The following is a 24,404-nucleotide window of genomic DNA, read 5'->3' as shown; positions in this document are numbered from 1 at the left end:
TTTATTTTTTTTTCCTCTCCTGTTCAGAATTTAGTAGTTTGTCTGTGTTATATCCTAGTCAGAGTGAGAAAAAGCACAAAGGATTCTGACAAAGTTGTTATTAAATCCGGACTTTGTAATTACTTAGATGACACATAGGCGCTCTGAACTTGTTTCCTCACAAGAAATTAGGAATAATAGGTATTTAGTTGTATACTATATATCATAAACTGTTTAGAGTTAATGTCACTTGGTGTCTTTTTTTTTTTTTTTTTTTTTTTCTGAGACAGGGTTTCTCTGGGTAGTCTTGTCTGTCCTGGACTCACTGTGTAGACCAGGCTGGCCTTGAACTCACAGCGATCTGCCTGCCTCTGCCTCCCCAGTGCTGGGATTAAAGGCGTGTGCCACCACACCCGGCTGGTGTAATTTTTATTTAATTATTGTCAAGCCAGGTTCTCTAATTTTTTAATATTTTATTTTATTTTTTTATTTTGGAATCTTGGTAGTCTCCAGATACCTTTGTGAACCAGGTTGTTAATCTTAGGTCTGAACATGATGAACTAATACTTGTAGCCAAAAGAACTTTTGAAGAAAAATAATTTTAAAACTCTTTTTTTTTTTCATAGACCTACTAGAGGCTCTAAGTATCAAAACAGTGTTATGATATCACAGAATGCTCAGTTAAAGTTTCGTACTGGGAAATATACAAGGAAGACACAAATGGAGTCTAACTTGGATTTGAGAGACCCTAAAAGTTCAATTTTGGAAGAAAGGTGTGTATACAGTGTAATGATAATAGACTATATATTCACTATACTAGTTATGCATTTATATGTAGCAATTTACTCCCAAACATAATTTTATTTTTGCTACTGTCTTGCAAACATGTATTTTTTATACTTTCTGTGGGTCAGAAATTTGGGCGAGGCTTGGCTAGCTAGTTGAGGTTTGGAAGTACCTTTCTCTCGTATCTCTTTGAAGACTTGCCTACACCTACAGGATCCATTTATGTCCCACATAGTTATTGGGTGTAGGTTGCAATTCCCTGTTTTCTTTTGGTAGTTGACTTTCGTTTCTTGTCATATGGCATTTGGCTTCCTACAAATCAATGATCTGAGAGAGAAAGTAACCATAAGGGAAATCAAATGCCTTTAATGACTTAAGGTCATCACAAGATAAGACTTCATTTAAGAAAAGGAAAATAAGGCTTTATCTTTTGGAACAAACATTGTCAGAGAATTTGTGGATGTATTGTCAAAACATCTACTAACCCTGGACAAGTGAAATTACTCTGCTTGTATTTTTTGCGAACTTTAAAAACCTCTAAAAGTGAATGACCAGCAAATTAGAGCAGATTTTCAGCATTTGAAGGGAGGACTATGGATTCTTTACTGTTTGAGGAATTGTGACTATTACTTAGAGGAGGACACACTATGTAGTTCAGGCCCTGGGCCTCCTTATGTAGTCTTGAGTTTGCAATACTTGTGTCTCGAGGTTTGTGTGCTATGATTATAGGCATGTACTACTAAGTTCAGCTGGAATCTTTTAAATTAATTAGTGCATCATTTATAATTTCGTCAAGTCTAATAATAGTATTCTTTCACAAAAAATAAAAGAAACCGTCAAGCATATCCTAATTTAAAAAAGAAACAATATAAAATGAAATTGAACATGTAGTGCCTGTTTCTCTTTATCTCATTTAGATATATTTGACTGAATTATGGGATCAAGTCATAGTTCTTGCTTTATGCTGTATGGGAATACATTCTTGATCACCTATTGTATTGCTTTTAGTTTCATAAGAAAGAAACAGATGACAGTTAAGACTTGATCATGACATTTAGACTTACAGAACTTTATATTATAAAAACACAAATCTTGTGGTTTGTTCTGTTCTTAAGTGGACCATCCAGGCTCCAGAATTATGTAACGTCTAGAAGCAATAATTCTGAAAAAGATGATAAAAATGACCGGGAGAATTTGGGTAAGTTATTATTTTCTACGGTTAAAGTTATTTATATAAAATTGTATTTGTTTCTCACTTTCCTATCATAGCTATTACTCAAATAATTGAGACTCTGTTATATTGTTTGTTAAACAAGATTCACAATACAATAACTGAGCAGTTATTTCTCTATTCATAGCCCCCTAAGCCAAACTGGTTTCCCCCAGCTTACATCTCAGAGATACTTGCACTTTATAGCGTCCTTGCTCCAGCTTCTCTCTCCTGATGTCTCCTGAACCTCTATCCTTGGCTGAATCCCCTGCTTCCTCCTCCAGCTCCTCCTCCCTGGCTGGCAGGAAGTCTAGCTCTGTTCTCTCTCCTGCTCAGTGATTGGCAGTAAGCTACTTTATTGGTATATCAGTGGACAACTTGGGAGCAGTGTTTAAACAAGATTAAGACAGATTCTTGGAACAAGGATTGCAACCAGATATGGGGGTGGGGTGGGGTACAGATAGCAGCATTTGAATTACAAAGTAATCTTATGCTTTTTTTTTAAAAAAAATAAGTGCTTTATGTATGTGGGTGTTTTGTTTGTATATCCGTCTGCACACCAGAAGAGAGCATTAGATTCCTTGGTAATTACATGGGCCTACAGTTAATAGCTGGATGTGAGCTGCCATGTGGGTGCTATGAATTGAACTCAGGAAGAGGAGCCATCTCTCCAGCCTTGTTTCTTATATTATTAATGTTTTTGTTATATTTTTTACTTCCAAAGGAGTTCTGGGGATCAAATGTAGGACTTCATGCTTCCTGAGGCAAAACTTGCCCTCCCCTCCCTTTCCTCTTTTGGTGTGCTTCTGTATGTGTGAGTTGTGCGGCTAAGTGCAACATCAGGTTGATACTGGAGTATCTTCTTCTAATTCTCTCTACCTGTTTTTAAGACAGGATCTGTGTGCTAAATTTGAGGTTTGGTGTTTGGGCTAGACTGACTGGCCAGCAGGCTCGGGGGACACATCTGTGCAGCCACCCCCCAGTGCCTGCAGCCAGTGCATAGCTTTTGGGTGATAAGAACCCCAACTCATGCCCTGATACTTATGCTTCTGTTACTTCATCTACAGGGCCACTTTCCCAGCCTCCTACTTAAACTTCTTGAGAGAAGTGAAAATGTCTTACAAACAGCAAACTGAATTGCTAATCTTCAAACTTAAGGCATCATGGTTAATTTTACAAATTTGGTTTTGCTTGTAGTGTTACAGTATTTAACTATCACTTTTTCTAATATCCAGATAGTGATAAATCTCATTATTTACTTTTATTTTAGCTCATTCCTTCTTTTGTTATGAATCTGTCATTTTTGAAATGCTACCTTTTTGAGAGTTGGGAGATATAAGATGTTCCAGCTTACTTTTAATTCTGGAGTCAGTTATTTCTCTGAAAACACCTGATTTATTGTTAGTGGACCATGGCATTTAGAATCCAAGACCAGTGTCCTTATTACTGGCGTACCCTTGATTCTGTTTTTTTCTGGGTACGATAGGGATGTAACATGCGCAGTTGTGTGTGCATGCATGCGCATGCACACACACACACAAGGTCGGGGGTGGGGGTGTGGGAGGGAGAGAGACTAAAACTCTTGAGACTGACTGTATCTATTTTAGGTTTTTGTGGCTGTGATAAAGCACCATGACCAACAGCAGCTTGGGAGTGGGATGGGGTGTGCAGAGTGTATTTCAGCTTGTAGTTCTACATCACAGTCGGGGGAAGAACTCAAACAGGCTTGACTCTGGGTGTTAGAGCAGATGCAGAGGCCATCCCACTTTAAAAAGGGAAGTGCTCTACAGACTCACTCACAAGCTGATCTTATGGAAGCATTTTCTTGATTAAGTTCCTTCTTCCCAGATGACCCTAACCCTCTGTCAAGTTGACAAAAACTTCCCTTGACAACTGTATGTGTTTATAATCTAGAAACCACAGGTTCACATCAACTCCTCCAATTCTAGTATAGGACAGACCTCAAGTAGTGAGAAATCTCATTCCCATTATTCTCAATGCATGTAACCACCTGACTACCATATTCCTTCAAGACCCGCTGCTATGGAAAACTTTTCAGCAAAGATGAGGCATCTACTTATGTAGGCTTAAGATAAACGTCATATATCATAATTGGCTTATAAGTCAATGATATGTAGTAATCACTGCAGTTCTTATCATCATTCCTTCCTCTACCTAAGTCCCAGTATCCCTAACCAGTCACCTTCCATTTTCTTCTTCTTCTCAGGTCTGGGCAAACACTCCTCTGTTTTTGGTCTCCACAGATATATTTTGTACAGGGCAGTTCAATTTTATAGAAATTGAAGTTTATTCCAAACCAACAATTCTATATTTGATTTAGTAGTTTTTAAACTACTTTGTTTTCTAGAAGCTTAGATCAGATTTTTTTGAAAAATATATTATGGTCAACATAACTAGCTAATGAACATGAATGTTCCAGTTACTTATTGCTACACTGCTACCTTAAAACTCAGTACCATAATACAGCTATTGATTTATATTACATGGTTCTGGTAATAGACTTGATTTGTCTAGGCAGTTCTTATGTGGATACGTTTATGATTTTAAAGTTAGATGTGAGCTACTTTTCTGCAGTTTCCATAAGTTTCACTGAACTAGATACTCAAAATGAGTTCTTTGCTTCTGTATTTGGCACCCATCTAGGATGGACAGAACACTGAACAATCTCAGAGTCTATCTTTTGGCTATCTTTGGTTTCCTTAAAGCATAGCAATCTTGAGTATTCGATATCATTATTGTTTTCCCTCAGAGTTTGAACCCCTAATGGATTGTGCATATCTTGTTGGGATTTTGGATTTAACTACATAAGTCCTAGAAGTTAGTTACGCCCAACTAGTATACCAAGTCACTCATGCCAGGGAATTTCAAGAAGGAAATGAAATGGTTGCTGCTTTTTTTTTTTTTTCTATTTAAAAAATTGAAACATAGTTCACTCCCTCTTGTGATTTGGATAAATCTAAAAATTTGTCCAATTCTTTTAGATTTTTCAACTTACTAGAGTATTTTTTTTTAAGTATTTACTTATAATATTCTTAATTCTTTGGGGTCTATTGTAATGTTTCCTTGTTCATTTCTTACTCTGTTCATTTGGGCCCTCTACGTCTCTTGGCTACTTGGGCCAAGGCCTGCCAGTCCTATTTATCTCCTCAGAGACTCAGCTCCACATCTGTTAGTTCTTTGTATTGCTTTCTTTGCTTCTGTTTTATTAATTTCTGCTCTGATTTATATTGTTTCTTGCTATAGACTGAGTTTGGATTTGGTTTGTTCTTGCTTATCTAACTTTTCAGTTGCATCATTAAGCTATTTTTGCTTTTTTTTAATGTCATAATGTAAGTACTTATAAATTTCCCTCATAGGGCTCCTTTCAGTATGTTCCAGCAGTTTTGTTGGGTTCTGTTTTCATTTTCCTTGGAAGGTTTTTTTTTTCATTTTTGATCTCTTAATCATTCTGTTATGAGTTGTTTATTCTACATGACTTTGTGTACGTAACTGGAATTTGTTTGCTGTTGGTTTTTAAAGTTTTAGTAAGTTCAGATACAGAGTTATTTCTTTTCTTTCTTTCTTTCTTTTTTTTTTTTTTTTTGGTGTTGTTGTTTTGTTTTCTGTTTTGTCTTTTTGAGATAAGGTTTCTCTGTGTAGCCTTGGCTGTCCTGGACTCAATTTTATAGACCTTGAACTCACAGAGATCCTCCTGCCTCTGCCTCCTAGAGTGCTGAGATTACAGGTATGCACCACCACACCCAGCTCAGAGTTATTCAATTCTTTCAATCTTTCTGAATTATTTAAAAATTTTTTAAAGCCAGGTATGGTAGCACACACCTTTAATCTCAGGACTCTGGGGGCAGAGGCAGGTAGCTCTCTAAACTCAAGGCCAGCCTGGTCTACAAAGTGAGTCTAGGACAGCCAGGGCTCAGTCACACAGAGAAACTCTATCTCAAAAACCAAAAAAGAAAAAAAATTTGTGTGTCCCGCAGGATATAATTTTTAGAGAACCTTCCATGTTGTGCTGAGTAGAATGTATATTCTCTTGTGTTGGGATAGAATAATCTGTAGATGTCTGTTAAGCCCAGTAGTGAATTAATTGTGATACTTCTCTGTTAATTTTTTGTTCAGATGACTGGTCCATTGCAGAAAGTAGGGCACTGAAATCATATACTATTAATGGATTGATGTTAGTTTGTTTTTTTCATTAAGTAGATCACTTTTTATGAAATTGGGTGCACCAGAGTTTGGTGCATATATGTTTAGAATAGAGATATCTTCAGTATTTCTTCTGATTAGTTTTAGCTTGAAGAAGTCTATTTAGTCAAATATTATGTTATCAACACTTTCTTGCTTCCTGGTTGAATTTGGTTGGAATGTTTTTTGCCACCTACTAACTTTTAGGAGTGTCTACTTTAAGATAAACTGAGTTTTCTGTAGAAAGCAAAAAGATGGACTTTTGTTTTTTAATCCAATCAGCCAGTCTGCCAGTCTTTTCCTTGTAGAGTTGAGACCATAAATCCTTAAAGATGTTATTGAAAGGTGTGTGATGATTACATTGTTTTGTTTCTTTGTTTGCGTTCCTAGTTGTCCTCAGTATTTCAGTAATGTCAGTAATTATCTTTGAGTCCTGATATTCATTCTACTAATAAAGATTTCTCCTAAGTTTTTCAGTTGGGTTATTCAGTTTTTTTTATATTGATCTTTGTTTATAAGTTCTTTTCAGCATTTACATCTCTTTTGCATTTGGTGTTGAGCTGTGGGATGTCATCATCATTTTCATCCGTCTCATGGTTTACGTTTTCTTGAGCATCACGTAGGCATTATTTTCTTTAAGTTCATTAAGCTGTTTCTCTGTTTCTTTAAACTTCTTTAATTCTTTAAAGTTTATGATAGTTTCTTTGAGCTAGATGTTCTGGAGTCTATTTAAGTAATGAGAGCTCTTCTGTAGGACTGGTGGATTTAGGGGGAACATACTGTTTTGAGTTTTCATATTTATATTTTGTGAAGAAATATAGGCATGTGGCTCTTTTTATTGGTTCCATATCTTATGTGGGCACAGTAGAATGGGACAGAGCATATTATGTGGAAGTTGGATATGTTGTGGGTGGATTGAAGTCTGTGGACACAGAGGATTCTGGGGTAGTAGACAAGATGTGCTTCCTAGTCTAAGCCTGGAGGTTGAAGGAGAGCATGGAGTCGGGGGTGGGGGCTCAGCAGATTAGGCCTGGACACTAGGTGTAGGATGCTGCCTCTGTCTGAGGTTTGGGAGTGTGCGTGCAAGGTAGACTAGGTGGACTCACCAGTTGGGCTCTTGCACAATATTTGGGATTCTACTTCTTCTCTTTCCAATATTGCTTTCTTTTCTATAATATAAAATTAACTTGAAATAAAATATTAGTTAAATCCTATTGGTTATAACAGCCCAATAATGGCTGTGTTCCTTAAGAAAAAACAAATATTAACCAAGTTTTATTGTTTCTGAAACATGCTATAGATGTAAAAATAGGGATTCTACTTCTTAATAAATATGTTTATATGAAGAGAAACAATTAACAACAGTCGTTTTGGTGTCTTAGCACATTGTTAAATTAATTAGAACTTTAAGAAGAAAGTTGTAGGTAGATTGTAGGTAACAGTAGTACATGTTATGTACTTAGCATTATGTCATGCATTTTTATTTGCTAGTGGCTTATTCCCATTCATGAGTAATAGAGAATGCTTTTTGTTAATTTTAATGCTTGTCCTGTTTAAATATGTTTATTGTATCAGAGTATAAAGAGAGGCTATATTGGTTTTTCTTAGTTTGTATTATTTTTCCATGGAAAAAAAAGAAAGTGTAAATTCCATTTTTCAGGTTTACATTTTGTTTATAATACTTACTGACACTGACCAGTCAATATAGACTTTAAGTCAATATAGAATTAGCAGGCATTGCTGCAATGTTTATAATACTATCTTTTGTATTTTGCAGATTTGAGAATAAGAAGTTCTAATATGTCACCAGATAGGAATATACATCACAAATTAGGTAAAATAATTTATTCTTACAATATTTCCATTAAAAATAATATTATTGAATCTCTCTATAACATTGTTTAAGCAGGGGAAGTACACCCAGCTTAATAATTACATAGTTAGTTCTCAGCATTTCCTAATGTATCTTTATAAACTACTGAGTTACTATCCTATTGCTTGTTTGTAAGTCCTATAGTCCCGTACTCTTTCCTCTGCTCTTTGATCCAACGTGATTGAAGAAGTTAGTGGGAGATATCTGCCAGACAGATGATGTCCCTGAGAACTGTTCTCCCATTTTTCTCTAGTTTGTTCCTATCCAACAACAGCTAGAATTTTAAGTAACAAATGAGGGAGCTGTGAATTAAAGTTCCATAGCTTATCAAATGATGCTTGTCAGTCATGATTCATGGACTATCCCACCTTTGTGAGATGCAGAAGCTTTTTATTACATAGAAAGCATCTGAATAAGATGACAGTTGACATCCGTGTGTTTTTAAAAGCTTATAACATTTCCAGCTTTATCTGTTTACTCTGCCATTATATGTCATGTTCATCAGTTTTAACTATAAGTTCCACTTTGTCTAATAATAAAGGCGAAATAATAAAGGCATTAACCTGCCAACATCTTTGACAATATTTTTAAACATGATTTTATATAGTTTTCATGGGGCTGCTGATCAGCTCAGGGTCTTTTAAATTCTAAGCATGGATTCCAACCACTTAGCTACCTTCCAAACCTGCAATCTTTATTTGAAAGCTTATAAACATATCAATGTATATTATGTGGCCAAATTAAGTGGCCTCTAACTTAGTAGAGGAATTCAATCTATAGAAATTTATTTGGAATAAAAACATGTTTTTGTTTGTTTGATTTTCTTTATAAGTTCTTTTATTTATATCAGTGATCCCGCACCCCCCAGTTCAATGACCATTTCTTTTTTCCCTTCTGCCTGTGCTCATTGCAGACATTTGCCATGCTTTCCTATCCAAACTCTGGGTCCCCTATTGTTCTGACATTTGCATATCAAACTCTCATTCCCCATTATTATATTTAGTCCCTTTGGGACTAGGTATGTAGCTCAGCAACAGAGATTGTTTATCTAATACTGTACTGAAGGTTATCGCTAACACTTCCCTCCAAAACAAAACACATTTAAAAAAGGAAGAAAAAAATAGCCCTTACCAAGATATTTAATCTTTCCTATTTTCCCCTCTGATAAAAATGAAATTAGATTAATTTTATTTTTTCCTTTTGCCTATTCTAAGTTTCATTAAGATAGTACAGATTCCAATATATTTTAGAAATTTCTAGTATAGATTCCAGTTTGTTATAGAAATCTCCATCTAAGCACTTATAAAATTCTAGTCACATGCTCATCCCATGGTAGACACCTTCTAAGCTAATGAGCAATGAGTCATGTTCTTGTATAATCCCTCTCCAGAATGTAGTTACACTTAGAGCTTTTTCCAGTTACTAGACTTTCTAAGTAACATAAGTGAGATGTATAAAGATAGGCATTCCATGTTCCCTGTCCTATATGGAGTCTAGATTTAAAAAAAGAAAGAAAGAAAACATGAGAATTAGAAAGGGATAAACTAGAAGAGATAGTGGATAAGAAAATGAGGGAAGGAGGGAAAAGAGAGTGTATTATGTGAATTTAATCAAAGTTTTAATTATTTCATTCATCTGTGTTTTCATGATCTTCATTAACACAATTATTAGTACCCTCTTTAATGTCTTTCAACATACTTCTTTATTGCTACTTTGAAGACCTTTTCTTGTGCTTTAGCTAAAATGCTTCTCCTGGGGCCTGGCTTCTGAAAGAGGCAAATACACACACACACACACACACACACACACACACACACACGAATATATATTCTGAGTTATTCATGTTTGTTTTTGTGCTGGAATCTGGGCTTCTGAAGTTATGACTTGAAGTGTTCCTTGGTGTAAATATCTGTTGTGTCTTTGTTGTTTGGTGGATATTCTGTCTTGGTTGCTATTGCCCATTCTGGGTTGTAGCCAAGTGTTTCCTTTGGGATCCCTGGTTCACAGCTAAGTGTGGTGACTTTAGGGTCCCTGGTAGATGTTCTCTGTGTCGGTGAGAAGTCACAAAGGAATGGAGATGGGATAGAAGGGAAGGTTGAGAGGTATGGTGAGGAAGAATGATCTGCACTAAGAACCTGAGTCCCAGGAGGTTTGGAAATGGGCTGGGAGGCATTACTGAGGTGGGCAGCCTGCAGCAGGACTAAAGGTTGCTCTAGAGAGACTAGAGTGGAAAGCAGGAGGGAAGATGAAGCTCATTCACCTGGGACCCAGCCATGTGTTTTGACTGGGAATCTGTGGTAGAGAGTGATTCTGTAGGCTAGTGGCAGATCTAAACCAATGGGAGCTCAAATTACAATAACAAATTCTGTTTAATATATGGAGTATAGCATTGTTCAGATAAGATAATAGCATTAACATTTTCACACATGGGTATTATAAAATTTTTTATTTCTTGGCCAATTTAGAGGCTTCATTTTTCATGGAGTTTTATTTATTTGCATGAACATCTAAAAATTTGGGGATTTTTATCTCTTAATTGAAACATTATGTTCTAAAAGTTGATATGTTAATCACCATTTGAATTTTTGTTTAACTTTTGACAGTACTGCCCTCCAACTCACCAAATGTTCGTAGAACAAAGAGAATACGTTTGAAACCTCTGGAATATTGGCGAGGAGAGCGGATAGATTATCAAGAAGGTTCATCGGGTAAGACCTGATTTATATTATGATGTCTCATAAATGAAGAAATTATTACTATTTTACCGTGTGACAGGCCCTATCCTACACATTTATATAATTTACTTTATTTAAAAACATCACCCCCTACAGACAAACATCTAAGAATAGGATTCAAATTCAGATTTGTCTCATTATTATAGAGATGTTGATTTTATTCTCTTTTGTAACTAGCTATTTGGCTTTATGGCTTTGTAGATATTGTATCATAAATATCTGAAGTTTCTAATTTTACAAAGTCAATCATTTTTAAGGTTTATTTTATTTTAATTATATACATGTGGTTGGGTGCTAGGATGTACACAGAAGCAAAGATTCATGGGATTCCCCCTGGAGCTGGAGTGACCAGCTGGCTGTGAGGCACTGTACTGGAGTGCTGGGAACTGAAAGTTGGTCCTTGATAGAGCAGTACAAAGTCTTTACTAGTGAACCATCCTTCCTCCTGAAAAGGAAACAAACTGGAATGTGAGAAAATTAATATTTGATGAATTGATATTTTTCTCATTCTTAGCATCTATCTCTTTATGGAGAGTTAACAAAGAGCTAAGTGTTAAATTTTTTTCCCTGTTTAGATGTATGTAGTTATGTTAAAGGACACTTATATGTGGCTTACTACTTCAAGTTCATGATTAGCTTCTGCAGCTTTTTTGTTTTTAACCCTCCACTGACAACTATTGATTTCAGGCGAGTAAGAAGTCATTGAGTCTTTTCGTTGAAATTGGTTAGTAATTGTGTCAGTTTAAACAGCTGTAGCTTATAGTAACAGTGGCATTTCCCTTAGTTCTTTGAAAGGAAATGTAATATATTTAGTGTTTTGCTTTAAGCTTTTGATGTCATCAGAAATGTTATTTTTATCTTTTTTGTTACATTTTAGGAGGATTTGTGATTGAAATAGTATCTCCAGCTCCAGTGTTGCCCAAAATAAAGGAAAAAAGAAACCTGAGCAAAGTCAACAAAAAAGCTAGCAGGAAATGCATCCGTCCTGATAACCAGAAAAGTATGAACCTATTCCTAAGATAACTTAGACTTCATACCTCTTAAACTTCAGACATAATATTCTCATCAGTAAAACTCAGTTTATAATGTCACCGCCCCCCATTCTGAGTGTAAGACAGTTGTATTCTTACAAAAATAATGATAACATAGTATAAAATATTTCCTCATGAGTACATTACTTAGTTATATAAACCTTACCTTTTCCGTGCTCAAAGTCTGGAGATGAACAGAAGCTGCTAAATTTTTTTTGGTTTTCTTTACAACTTGTCTCTATGTTTTGTACTGAATTTTTTTATAATGGAGATGAATTTTAAATAAATAGTTTTGGTCTTTGCTTTCCAGAGAAGAAGTTAGTGGTGGATCTGGATATACCTCTAGGAGATCCCTTTCAGGCAACACTGGCAAAGGACCCAGAAACAAGAGAGATTGTCCCGATGGGTAAGCTCAGGGATGGTACTGAGAACAATGTAACAGAAGTTATTGAGTGGTTTGTCTGTGTGTATGTGTTCCCTCTTCCTCCCTCCCTCTTCTTTTTTCCTTTCACCTCCTCTCTCCCTCTCCTCTTCCCCATCTCAGCACTAAACTTTATTCCAATAAGCAGCCTCTGTGAGAATACTTATGGATGAGCATTGATGTCGACTACAGTGTTGTGTGTTTGTATTCTGAATTCTGGAGTTCGAATGGTGCTACTGCCTATCAGGTGTGTTATTTTCTCCAGAAGGCCTAGGCCTTTTGTAGCTGAGAAGATAAACAAAGAGCTTTCTGTTTGAAATTACGGAAATGTAACTGTATGCCCCAGAACATGCTCTATGCTACCAGGACACACACTGTCTTTTGATCTCGGGACTCCAATAATGGTATCTGGGACATGAAACCTTTGTGAACGTGAATGTTAAGAGCATCAGTCAGCCATACAAATATTAGATTTAATGTTAAGAGCCTAGAAACCTCATGTTGTATTACATAGACAGTAAATACTTAGTTTCTGGGAGGTCAAACATGATTCTAAGGCATATACTCTAGTAGTATAGAGGTTTAAGGAATACATGGGTGTTTATCAACCAAACAGTATTTACATATAAGAAGTGCTTAAATGTTTTAATAACTGAAAAGACTGTGTCTTAAGCCACTGTTGTATTGCCATAAAGACACCATAACCAAGGCAACTCTTAGAAAAGAAAGCATCTTATGAGGGGCTTGCGCAGAAGCATGGCAGACATGGTGCTGTAGAAGTAGTTGAGAACTCACTGATCTGCAGGCAGAAAGAGACGCTGGGCTTGGCACTGGCTTTTGAAATACATGAGCTTATGGGGGCATTTTTATCTAAACCACCACAGACTGTCAGAAATAATAACAACTGTTCCTCCAAGTCAAACATATTGGTCATACCAGAAGTCACTAATGATATTTCTACTTAAATTTTGTTTATGAACTAGTTTATATTTATCATTATATAAACTCAGAGTTATTCTGTGTTGATAGGCTTATTTACAAGCAGTTAAAATTGTTTTGTTTAGGTAACTTGAGCTCTTCCAAATTAGAAAAATTTTGTTTTCAATGCTTTTGTTGTCCCGTCCCTCCCCCCCCCCCCCGACAGCGTTTCTCTGTGTAGCCCTCTGTATATCAGAGTGGCCTGGAACTCATGGAGATCTGCCTCCTTCTACCTCCTGAGTGCTAGGATTAAAAGTGTGTGTTTTCAACTTTTGCCTGTTTAAATGCATTTTCTTTATTGCATTGTATATGTGACCCTTAACATTCTCAAATATCTAGTAATATAGAGTCAGAAGCTGATGGTTAGTGAAGGTATTAGGAGGCTTGGAAAGTCCTTAAATACAGAGGAAACCTGAAATGAGAAAGTGCTTATTTAGCTAAGATTTATATTTTGGTTTCCTGTAGTCTTTACTTAATTAAATAAAAATGTTTCTGTTTAATCATCATCAAATGAAAAAAAAATTTTTTTTGCCATTGTGATGACACATTTTTATTTTGGACCATGTTAAGCTTTGTAAAGACATGAAAGTCTTTGTGTTTCCTATTATTTTTATTGTAGCCTCAATAGAAGTAAAAACAGTTCTACTATTGTTAAACTAAGGTAAATAACATAGTGCTTAGTTTGAGCCAGTCATTATTTTGTTCTCAGATATAAACTCTTTGATGTTCACAGAATATGTTTAATATAGGCTGTCACTCATTTTTACAGAAAAGAAATAGAGGCTTAGAGAGAGAGCTTAAAGTAGACCAAATTCATGCAGTTTATACGCCAGGCAGAACAGGTCCCAGAATCAGTAATCTTCACCCTGTTTGTCTATTAATGCTTCCTGTATGTGTGCGGGGTCTACAAGACTCTTATATAAGTGTTTATCCTGTTTCACGGAGCTCTACTATTAGAATAGGGTTTCTCATGTGTAGCCCAGATGGATTTCCAATTTGTAATCCTCCTGCCTCAGGTCCATAAGTACTGAGGTGACAGAGGCTGTTAAACATGTCTAGCTTGTGGTTGTTTTGTATCTGTATTACTGTTTTTTCCCCTAGATCTTATAAGACCACGAGATACCTACCAATTTTTTGTTGAGCAACATGGCTTGAAAGTTTTTAAAACATTGGATACAACAGTTTTTTCTACTGGAAAATTGGTTTTAGGACCCCATGAAGAAAAAGGAAAACAGCATGTTGGCCAAGATATATTGGTAAGCATATTTCTCCACTTGTTTCTTCCTAGAAGTACAACTGAATTTTTTCCCCCTCTGATGATGCTTTAAAATTCTATTTGCTTAGTCTTGAAATCTCATTGTTAAATTGCACAATAAAATCTTTGATTTATCAAATCTGTTGGGAGTTAACCTGTCAGCAATAATTTTAAAATACCTGTACTGTGTTGTACAACCTTGAGGTTTAGTGGTCTAAGGTATGATTGCTCCTTAAAAGAACCTTAGAATACAGAATTGCAAATAAAGAAATAGATTTTAGAGCTGGAAGGGATTATAGAGATTAAGTCTTCTGAATTTCTGTAATAATGTAGTTGAGGATCAAAAGAATTTAAGAATGACTTAACTAGCTAGGAATGCCCTGCAGACAAAGGGCTAGCTGCATCAGTAGGCTGCTGTACTTAAAGATGACTAAAGTTACAATGAGACAACTTATGGTGAGTTAGCTTGTCTCACTCTTTTCTTCCTTTTTCTCCTTTCTTCCTTCCCTCCTTCCTTCTGCTCCCTTTGTCTTAGTATCTGCTGGGTGTGCATGTCTGTGTGTGCATGCAGACGTGTGAGTGTGAGCATGGACTGTGCATGTTTATAAGTGCAGATAACTTCATTTGAAACAGGACAAATGTAAAACTTATGAAATGTATTTTAAGGTTATTTAACATTATGCCATCATTTCAGCAGTATCATAAGTAAGGGACAGTGCAAGAACAATTTATTGCTGCATCAATGTAGCTAGGCTAAATTAAAATAATTTCAGAGCATGTATTAATATAATCTTAATACCCTGTAACTCTCCAAGTATAGTCGTGTGTGTGTGTGTGTGTGTGTGTGTGTGTATGTGTTTATATGTGTTTGGCATATGATATATCTTAGGATGCAGAGACAAGATGGTGTCCTGCTAAATTACTTTCAACTTTATTTCTTTGAGACAGGATCTCACTGAACCTTGAGTTAGGTTGGCAACCCACAAGTCCAGCAATCCTCCTGTCTGTACCTCTGCCTTTATCCCCTGTAATGCTGGGGTTAGAGGTACACATGCCACACCTGACTTTTGACATAGGTGCTGGTGCTCAGATTGTGCAGCAAGTGCTCTTTCCCACTGAACCATTTCTCTAGCTCCTATTCAGGGATTCTTAATAAGAACTTATTTAATGCAATGGATAAAACAATAATTAATGATGACCTGATTGTAGTTAACAATTAAATTATAATGCCTTTACATAAAAGGAAATTTAAATAGTAAATATTTGAAATATTTAACATGATTATTTGTCAAAGGGATCCACATTTTTAAAATAAATGACACTATAATTAATGAATTAGTAGAATTTAACTAGAAAAATACTTAGACCTACCTTTATATTAGGGTATAAGCTGATTATATGCATTTATTTGTAGTATTGCCTATAACTGGGAAAATTGGAAAAGAAGAATGTGCTACAAGAAGAAAATGGCTTTATTTTTATTTTGACTCAACGTGCCATTATGTGATAAAATAAACATATAACTTTCAAGTATGATTCAGAGATGAGTAGGAATAGGTAATAAGGTTGGCATCCAGTTGAAGATGCCAGAGGTAAAAACTGTAACATGAATAAGAACACTTCAGTGGGTTGATGTACTTCAGTTAGCTGAGCCCATCATTGTTAGACTACTTCCAGAAGGAAAATTCATGTGTTAAGTCTGGAGGCTTCTTGGAAGCTGCTCATCATGTTCACAGCTGACAGGTAAGCCAAGGGGAAAGCAAGCCTTTATTCTGTTTCCCACACAAAGCCTGCAGTTAGGTAGTAAGACAATAGATGAAACTTTTCTTGTTAGGAATACTTAGGTGCTGAACGAATGTAGAATGCTACAGTTGAAGTATCACCGTTTTGCATTCCCAGTAAACTACTGATCGGGCACTGAGCATCAGTGGCTGCTGATATCTGTAAGGAGTCTAGTCAGACATGCATTTCCTGATAGGACAATGCAGTTCTATCTAAGTAGTCTTAGTGTCCTGACCTCTTTAAAATACACAGAAGCTTGAAAAATCAACCCTGAATCTTAGGTCTTCAGATGAAACTACTAGTTTATAGGGAGTTGAAAGAGAGTTGAAACTCAATATAATGAACAAAGTCCTGCTGTATAAAGATTTTTATGGAAAGTTGCTTAATTTATTGTCTATGTAGGCAGTAGGAAGTGAAAAGAGAAAGAGAGCCAGGTAAAAACAGGGCTTCCCAGCACAGCACTGTTGATGTTTTGCCCTAGATGATTTGTTTTTAATTTTTTTTTTTTTTAACTATAGCAGGGAGCTATTCTATTTATAAAGGGGATTTAGAAACTTCCCTAGTTTCTCCCTGCTGTCACCATACTAGTCAGTGGCATATATGTCTTCAGAAACTGTTATCCCCTGAGGGGAACAGTCAGCCCTGATTGAGACCATTGTATTGATGGAAAGACCTAACCACTTACTACGTGTGCCTCTAATGTGTACCCCAGTCCAAAACAAACAAACAAACAAACAAACAAACAACAAACCTAAAACAACAACACCCCCAAAACACTCTTGAAAATATCATGAAGATTAGAAAATTGAACATTTATTTTAGGGATGACAATATTGTGCCTATAATTTTAGAAAGGATTTAATTTTTTAGTACACAATGAATATTTAATACATCTAAATGTTAAATAATGAGGAAAATAGACTATATTGGACAGGTAGTTTGTTATAGGTGATCATAGGAGTTTACCATTTGTTCTGTTTTTGTATGTGTCAAAATATGTGTTTGTATGTGCATGCACGCTCACTTATGTGTTTGTGGATAGAGTATACATACGCATGTGGAAGTCAGGGGATGATGTCAGTTGCTTCTCTACCTTTTCTTTGAGGTAAAGTCTTTACCAAGCTTAGAGCTCATCATTTGGGTAGACTAGCTGGGCAATAATACTGCAGTGCCTCCTGATGTCACAACCCAAAACCTGATATTACAGGCTATGCTACTGGGTGTTTTTTTTACCATAGTACAAGGGATCTGAACTCAGGTCCTCATGCTTCAGGTTGCTGCCTAAACCATCTCCAGCCCCGCAGAAATGTTTTTGTTTTTGTTTTTAATATATTTGAATCATACTTAGTTATTTTTGTTTATTTTTCAACTGAGTTAAAAAAACAATACATAGAATGTAATGTTTCTCATATATGTGTAATATATTGAATATGCCTACTTTTCATGATTTTAACATTTCTTAATGTTAAAAATGAACAGGGGAAAGCCCACAAGGCCTCAACCCTATATAAAGAACGACAGGCAACTAAGGAATGCCGAGAGTAACAAAAACAGTCTTATCTTACTGGTAAATGGTCAGCCCTGAGCATATACACACACACAAGTAACATTATACAGACTGAGCAGGTTATATTTAGGAATATATATGTATATAGATATATATATATATGCATGTAATAACATAAAAAAGAAGCCATTAATTTGAAAGAGAACAAGGAGGGTATATGGGAGGGTTTGCAGTGAGGGAAAGGACGAGAGAAATGATGTAATTATAATCTCAATAATAAAAGAAGACCGTTTTTAAAATGTTTCTTACTGCTTTAAAAATGTACAGAGTATTCTTTCCTATTGTAGCCTTAAAATGTGCCAGCATCTTTCACTCTGTCTGTCTACCTGTAACTTAGTACCTTTTGGAGTTAACATTTTTATATTACAAGGGTGTCTTTGTGTGTGTGGCTTACTTTATTTAACATAAAAGGCTCTAGTTTTATCTGATGACACAAGTGATAAGGTTTTCTCTTTTATGAAATAATATTTCATGCTCAGTGTATACCACATTTTCTACCCACCTGTTAGGTAGTGGGCATGTAGGCTATGTATAGTGCTTGGTTTCTCTGAACATGAGACCTCAGGTGCTGCCTCTTCAGTATAGTCACGTTCTTTCCTTCCTTCACTATTTACCCAGTGCAGGGATTGTTGGATCATATTATAGCCGTGTTTTTAATTTTTTGAGTATCTGTTTGGTGCTTTCCACAGGGTGTGCCCTAAATTACATTTCCATTAATAGAATAGAAATGTTTACTTTCCTCTGTATTCTTATCACCGTTCATTCATTCATTCATTCACTTGCTTTACTTCCCATTCATAGGTCCTCTCTCCTCCCACTCCCACCCTCCCTCCTTGTTCTCCCTATATACTTCCTCCGCTATTCCTCAGATAAGGGACGCTTTCCCCCTACTAACCCACCGAAGCACATTAAGTAGCATTGGGACTTAGCACATCTTCTCCTGTGATTGGCAAAGCAGTCTTGCCACAGAGAAGTGATCCAAAGCAGGCAGCAAAGTCCATGTCAGAGATATCCCCCTCTTGCCTTTCTAGGGGACCCACATGTTAGCCAAGCTACCCATGTATGTGTAAGGAGCCTAGGACGAGTCCATGAATGTTCCTTGGCTGGTGCTCTGTAAGCCCCCCTGGCCCAGGTTAGTCAGTTCTGTTGGCCTTCTTGTGGAGCTCCTGTCCCCTCTGGGTCCTTCTATTCTTTCCCCTAATCTTCCACGAGGCTCTCTGTGCTTTGCCCAATGTTTGACTGTGAGTCTTAGCATCTGTTTCGCTCTGCTGCTGTGTCAGCTATGCCAGAGTATAGTTAATAGTGTCAGGGGTTGGCTCTCTCCTATGGAGTGGGTCTCTTTAGTCTATATGAGAATAATTATTCTTAGTGGGATAAGGTGATCGCCTGTAATTTTATTTCCCTATTAATTAGCTTACGGAGAGCTAAGTTCTATACTTAACAGTAATGGATAATCATCAATAATAAGCTAGGTCCTAACTCATTATGATTCTTGATGCCTTAGTTTAATAGTAATTTAAGGCATTTAGTGTCTCCAGAAATGAACATGTATTTCTCAGTCTTGGAGTCTTGAGATGTGTTTGTTGAAGGTATACTTCCTTCAGAAAGAGAGAAGTAGGGAAAGGGGAGTGAAAGAGAGGGGGAGAGCACAAGGGACAGAGAGGGTTAGAGAGGAGGAACGGGAGAGACAGAAAGGGAGAGAATATTCTGGTGTGACTTTCAGGGCACTAGCTCCTTTCAGGACGACTCTATACTAATGCCATCAAATTTGAAATTAAGACTTCAAAGTATGAGCTGTGCTCAGTGGCACACACTTGTAATCTCAGCAGTCAGGGAGGCGGAGGCAAGTGAATCTCGGTGAATTCAGAGGGCAGCCTGGTCTACAAATCCAGCCCAGGATAGCCAAGGCTACAGTGAAACCCTGTTTTGAAAAACAAAATATTACAAGAGTTCAAAGTATGAAATTTGATGATAAACATAGTAAGCACATGCTAAAGTTTGGAGGCTTTGTATTCACTTTTGTTGTTTCCAAACAGTTAATTAACAGTGTGCCAACATGTGGGTAAATTGTGAAGTTAGCCATCTTCAAATCCAGCTAACACACCTGAAAGGCCTTTGGCGGGGGTGGGGGGGGGTGGGTGGGTGGATATTGAGACAGGGTTTCTTTGTGTAGCCTTGGCTGTCCTAGAACTCATTCTGTAGACCAGACTCACCTTGAACTCAGATCCGCCTGCCTCTGCCTCAAGTGTGCTGAGATGAGCCATCACCACCCATCCCTATTTCTTTTTAAATCTTGATGTTGAAATATGTGAGATGGGGTTTTCATTTTGTTTTGTCATCCTGCACTCCCACAAGAGGGATTTGACTTCTTATCTGTGGTTCATCATTCTGGTTAAGAAGTATGTTGTCCAGAAAATGTGTAATCTTTGAAGAAGCCTATATAACGGTTCTTTTTTAGTGAAGTTTACTGCTCAAGTGGTTCTGGATTTTCATAACATTGAATGAAAAAATTACAATTATGAATTCATATTAATTTTTTTTATTAGCCTTGATGAAGTACCACACACTAATTGCTTAAAGCAGTGGCCTCTAATTATCTTATTACACAGTTGGCAGGCTTGGCTGGGTGGACTATTCAGAGTGTTACAAGTCAGGAATTATGTTGACAGGCTTGTGTTCCTTTCTAAGGATGAATCTGTCCATTACCTCTCAGTTTTATTGATTTTGTTTGGAGAATTCATTTCCCATGTGGCTATAGAACCGGTGTTCTCATTTTTTCTCTGGATGTTGGCAACTTTTATATGTAGCCAAGTACCTTATCACCAGCAGTGGTGCAAAAGCCTTTTGTTTAAAATTGCTTCTGTGCTGGGGGTTGGTCTGGTCGCTGCCCAAATGAGCAGACTCATGTACCCCAAAATGTTTGTAACCTTGCCTAAAAATTTATTCTTGTTTGATCAATAAAAAGTTAGCACACCCAGGCAGGGCAAATGGAATAGGTGTGGCTAAGGTTCACAGGCTTTTGGGACAGAGAGGATATTGGGGGAAGAAGAAGTCAGAGAACCAGAAGAGGATCTTGGGAAGGAGATGGGAGGGAAGAAGAGATGGAAGGGGAGGACACTATGGGTTAGGTGGAGTGAGAAGCACATGGCTGACGTGGATGGAGGATTTGGCCCAGATGAAGAACATTAACAAGTATTTGAGATTATAGATGGGAGGTAGCTCGGTAGAAATTATTAGAAGCAGATGACATGGGATTGGGGCAGAGAGATATGGAAGGTAGTTTAGGGGATTAATATCTGCCCTGCCCCAGGTGAACCAAGGCTATTTTAAAATATAACAGGTGTCTGTGTTTTTATTGACTACTAAGAGGTTAGAAAATACCGCCATAGCCATAGTAATAATTTTAGGGCTAATAATAAATATCTATTAGACTCTATCTTTAAATTAACAGCAATACTTCTGCCGTATTTTTTTACTGTGGTGTGTGTGTGTGTGTGTGTGTGTGTGTGTGTGTGTGTGTGTGTGTGTGTGTGTGTGTTTTGAGTTGGAAGCTATGTACGGGGTGGATTGGATGGAGTTCATCTGTGACTAGATTGGGCTCAGTTGAAATTAAGGATTACTCCCTGTCTCAAAGTCCTTTTGCCACTTAGGATATATTTCTAGGTCCTCCAAATTAAAATACAGATATCCATGCAGAGTTATCATTTTGTCTGTTGCATTTCATTTAAGTATTTCTGTAGTATATTTGTTGTGGTTCAATTTGAAATAAGAGTTTATTTTTAATTTATAGGTTTTTTATGTTAACTTTGGTGACCTTTTATGTACCTTACATGAAACACCTTATATGATATCTACTGGGGATTCGTTCTATATTCCTTCAGGTAAGAGCAACTACAGCATTTAAAAAATGTATATTGTTACAATGTCCATATAGTTGTTTGTGTATAGTATATCAGTGTTTTCTTGCATGAAATTCAGATAACAGTTAATTGCTAAATAATAAAAATATAAGGTAGAAGTATTGCATTTTAAGCTATTAGGGAAGTAATTTCTGCAGTGTTATTTCCTATGACATATAGCCCTTTTTGAGACCAGTATACTATAAAAGATTACAAGTAATCAGTAATAGGTATTTTAATTTATTTGCTTGTTTATTCCTACATTCAGTAAATATGAGTAATGTTGTACTGTGGTATCAAGTATTGCTCTTTAAGTTTAGGATTAAAAAAAATGGAAAAGAGAGAGGAAAAAAAATTCTTACATTTATAAAGCTCACATTGTGATGAATATTATAGCTATATTTTTTACAATTTTATCTTGGTGTGCTTCTGGGAATTGAACTGAGATCTTTTTCTTACTGCTGGGCAAGTGCTCAGTGAGTGTATCTCTGGCCTCCTACTCTATTAGTTTTAATGAGTATTAATTTCTAATATAGATAAAGTTACAGTAATATTTAATGCAAGTAGACCTGTCATATGTGACACTATTTATCTGCCACTCTGTAATATTACCTAATTAAGTAAGAACAGCATTTGCCTTTAAAATTATTTTTTATACCACTGTACCTTTTATTCTTACCTATGTGTTTATATATGTGTCTGGGTTGTAGGAACTCACAGCATTTCTAAAGATCATTTAAAGATTGGTTTCAGAATGGCTTTTTCTTTGTGCACATATTTCTAATTTAACTCTGCCTTTGTTATAGAATGATGGGAAATTTATGTTCTTTCAGAACAGTAGGTAGTGGTTAACTTTTGTGTCTTTGGAGTCATGCAATTAATTTAGATTAAGTTGTTTCTATTTCATATTATTTACTGTATGTGTTATGTGGTGAAGAAATACTCAAAGAAATGATTTTTATGGAAACAAATACACCTTTTTTTAAAACTTGAAATAATTATATTTTCTTGTTACTTTACTTTTAGGTAATCATTACAACATTAAAAATCTCTTGAATGTGGAAAGTTCTCTTCTTTTTACTCAAATAAAGAGATGAGGTAAATGTGTATGTGTATAGATTGTTTATTTGTAAATTTTTGTATCTGATTATTTTAAAATAAAACTTTTATTTAGTTTTGAGTCAACTTGCATTAGATAATTATTTCATACTCCTTACTAAATGTTTTGTAATCTTGGTTGAGTATTGATTTTCCATGAATGCAAATACTATCTTTAGTGATGGCCATTTTGCTGGTGTTGTTCTAATAACATTGAAACAGACAAATAACAACAAAACCCAAAATCACTGTTCCCACAATATAGAACATATCTGCAATAAAAGAGCAGTAGTTCCAAATATAAATTTTAAATCGCTGTTCATTAAATAATTTAATAGAAAGCTGTGTTAAATGTGCTGAATTAATTTCTATGGGCTCCTGTAACAAAGTGATTTTAAACAGTGGACTTTTTTGGTGTTTTGAGACTTGAAGTGTCCTCAGGGCAATGCTGACTTACTTCTGAAGAAAGGAATTATTCCTTTTTTCTACTTTCTGATATGTTTTCTATCTTTGGCTTTACCTTGACACTTCAGTTTTTACCTAATATCAAATGTCTTTTGTATTATCGCTGTGATAAGATACCGTGACCAGTGCAACTTATAGGAGGTGTCTATTTGAGACTTATAGTTTCAGAGGATTAGAGTCCATAATTATTTTATGGGGTGAGAGCTAGCACCTAGATTCATAAGCACAAGCTAGAGAGACCTAACTGGGAATGCCATCTGCTTTTGAAACCTCTGGGCCAGCTCTCAATAACATATTTCCTCCAAGAAGGTCACACCCCCTGATCCTTCCCAAACAGTTCCATATGCCACCAGCCATGCAGATTAGACTTCTGTACTTAGCTTGAGGCCCAGTGAATACTAACTGGTTGCATGGGGCATCCCCACATGGTGATAAGAAATGAACACTTCACCAGCATGAGGTCAGGAATTCTCTGGGCCTAGATTGTTCTTTAACAATTGAATCGGGTTATTTGCTTAAAGTTTGTCTTTTACCTGTTGCAATTCTGGAGGAGCCTTTGCTTATGTGTTAATCTTTTGGAAGTGGAAGATGTGTGGAGCCAGCTCTGCTATCTCTTGATTGCCCAGCCTGAGTAATAAGTGCACTGAAGGTAAGAACCTGTTGTTGAAGACACCACACATTGCAGACTTGGAGGAATCAAGCTTGAACTGATCATGCCTGAGGCCTAGCTCACCTGGATGACAAGCTGTGTGTGCTGCAGAGGGTGGAGCTGGAGAAGGACCAAAGCTCCTTGGAGGATCCCAGAAGACTCCAGTGAATCCCAGAGAATTGGACATGGAGTTATTTTCACTGTTAGAGTTTGGATTTGCTTGGTTAAGATTGTAATTGTGCCCTGGTCTTCCCTCTTGAAGAAAGTATTTAACTTAATTTTGATTTCTTCAGGTGCCCACACCTGAATGATTTTGAATGTTTAAAAAAAGATTGGGTATTTTAAAGAGACTGAATGTTTAATGTGTCTGAATTTGTAATGACTGTGGAACTTTAAAAGTTATTTATGTCTTTAATGTGAGATGTTAGGATGAATGATAAAGGAATGGTTGTGGCTTTACAGTGATGTGTTTGTAT

General features: G+C 36.3%; 1 protein-coding gene across 1 annotated transcript in view; it reads left to right on the top strand.

Annotated features, from left to right (window-relative positions):
- Cenpc (centromere protein C) overlaps window positions 1–23,078 on the top strand; it is a 43,189-nt gene extending 20,111 nt beyond the window's left edge. Inside the window, exons 11-19 of the mRNA XM_051170214.1 lie at window positions 606–752; window positions 1,881–1,963; window positions 7,953–8,009; window positions 10,652–10,756; window positions 11,661–11,783; window positions 12,125–12,220; window positions 14,315–14,469; window positions 21,608–21,698; window positions 22,743–23,078. Coding sequence (XP_051026171.1) covers window positions 606–752; window positions 1,881–1,963; window positions 7,953–8,009; window positions 10,652–10,756; window positions 11,661–11,783; window positions 12,125–12,220; window positions 14,315–14,469; window positions 21,608–21,698; window positions 22,743–22,813 — 928 coding nt within the window. The 3' untranslated portion in view covers window positions 22,814–23,078. The remainder of the gene's footprint in view (window positions 1–605; window positions 753–1,880; window positions 1,964–7,952; window positions 8,010–10,651; window positions 10,757–11,660; window positions 11,784–12,124; window positions 12,221–14,314; window positions 14,470–21,607; window positions 21,699–22,742) is intronic.
- Window positions 23,079–24,404: the final 1,326 nt, after the last annotated feature.

Source organism: Acomys russatus, chromosome 28 (assembly GCF_903995435.1).
Source record: "Acomys russatus chromosome 28, mAcoRus1.1, whole genome shotgun sequence".
NCBI classification, from domain to species: Eukaryota; Metazoa; Chordata; class Mammalia; order Rodentia; family Muridae; genus Acomys; species Acomys russatus.
The sequence above is the reverse complement of the archived record's forward strand: the minus strand, read 5'-3'. Positions and strand labels throughout refer to the sequence as shown.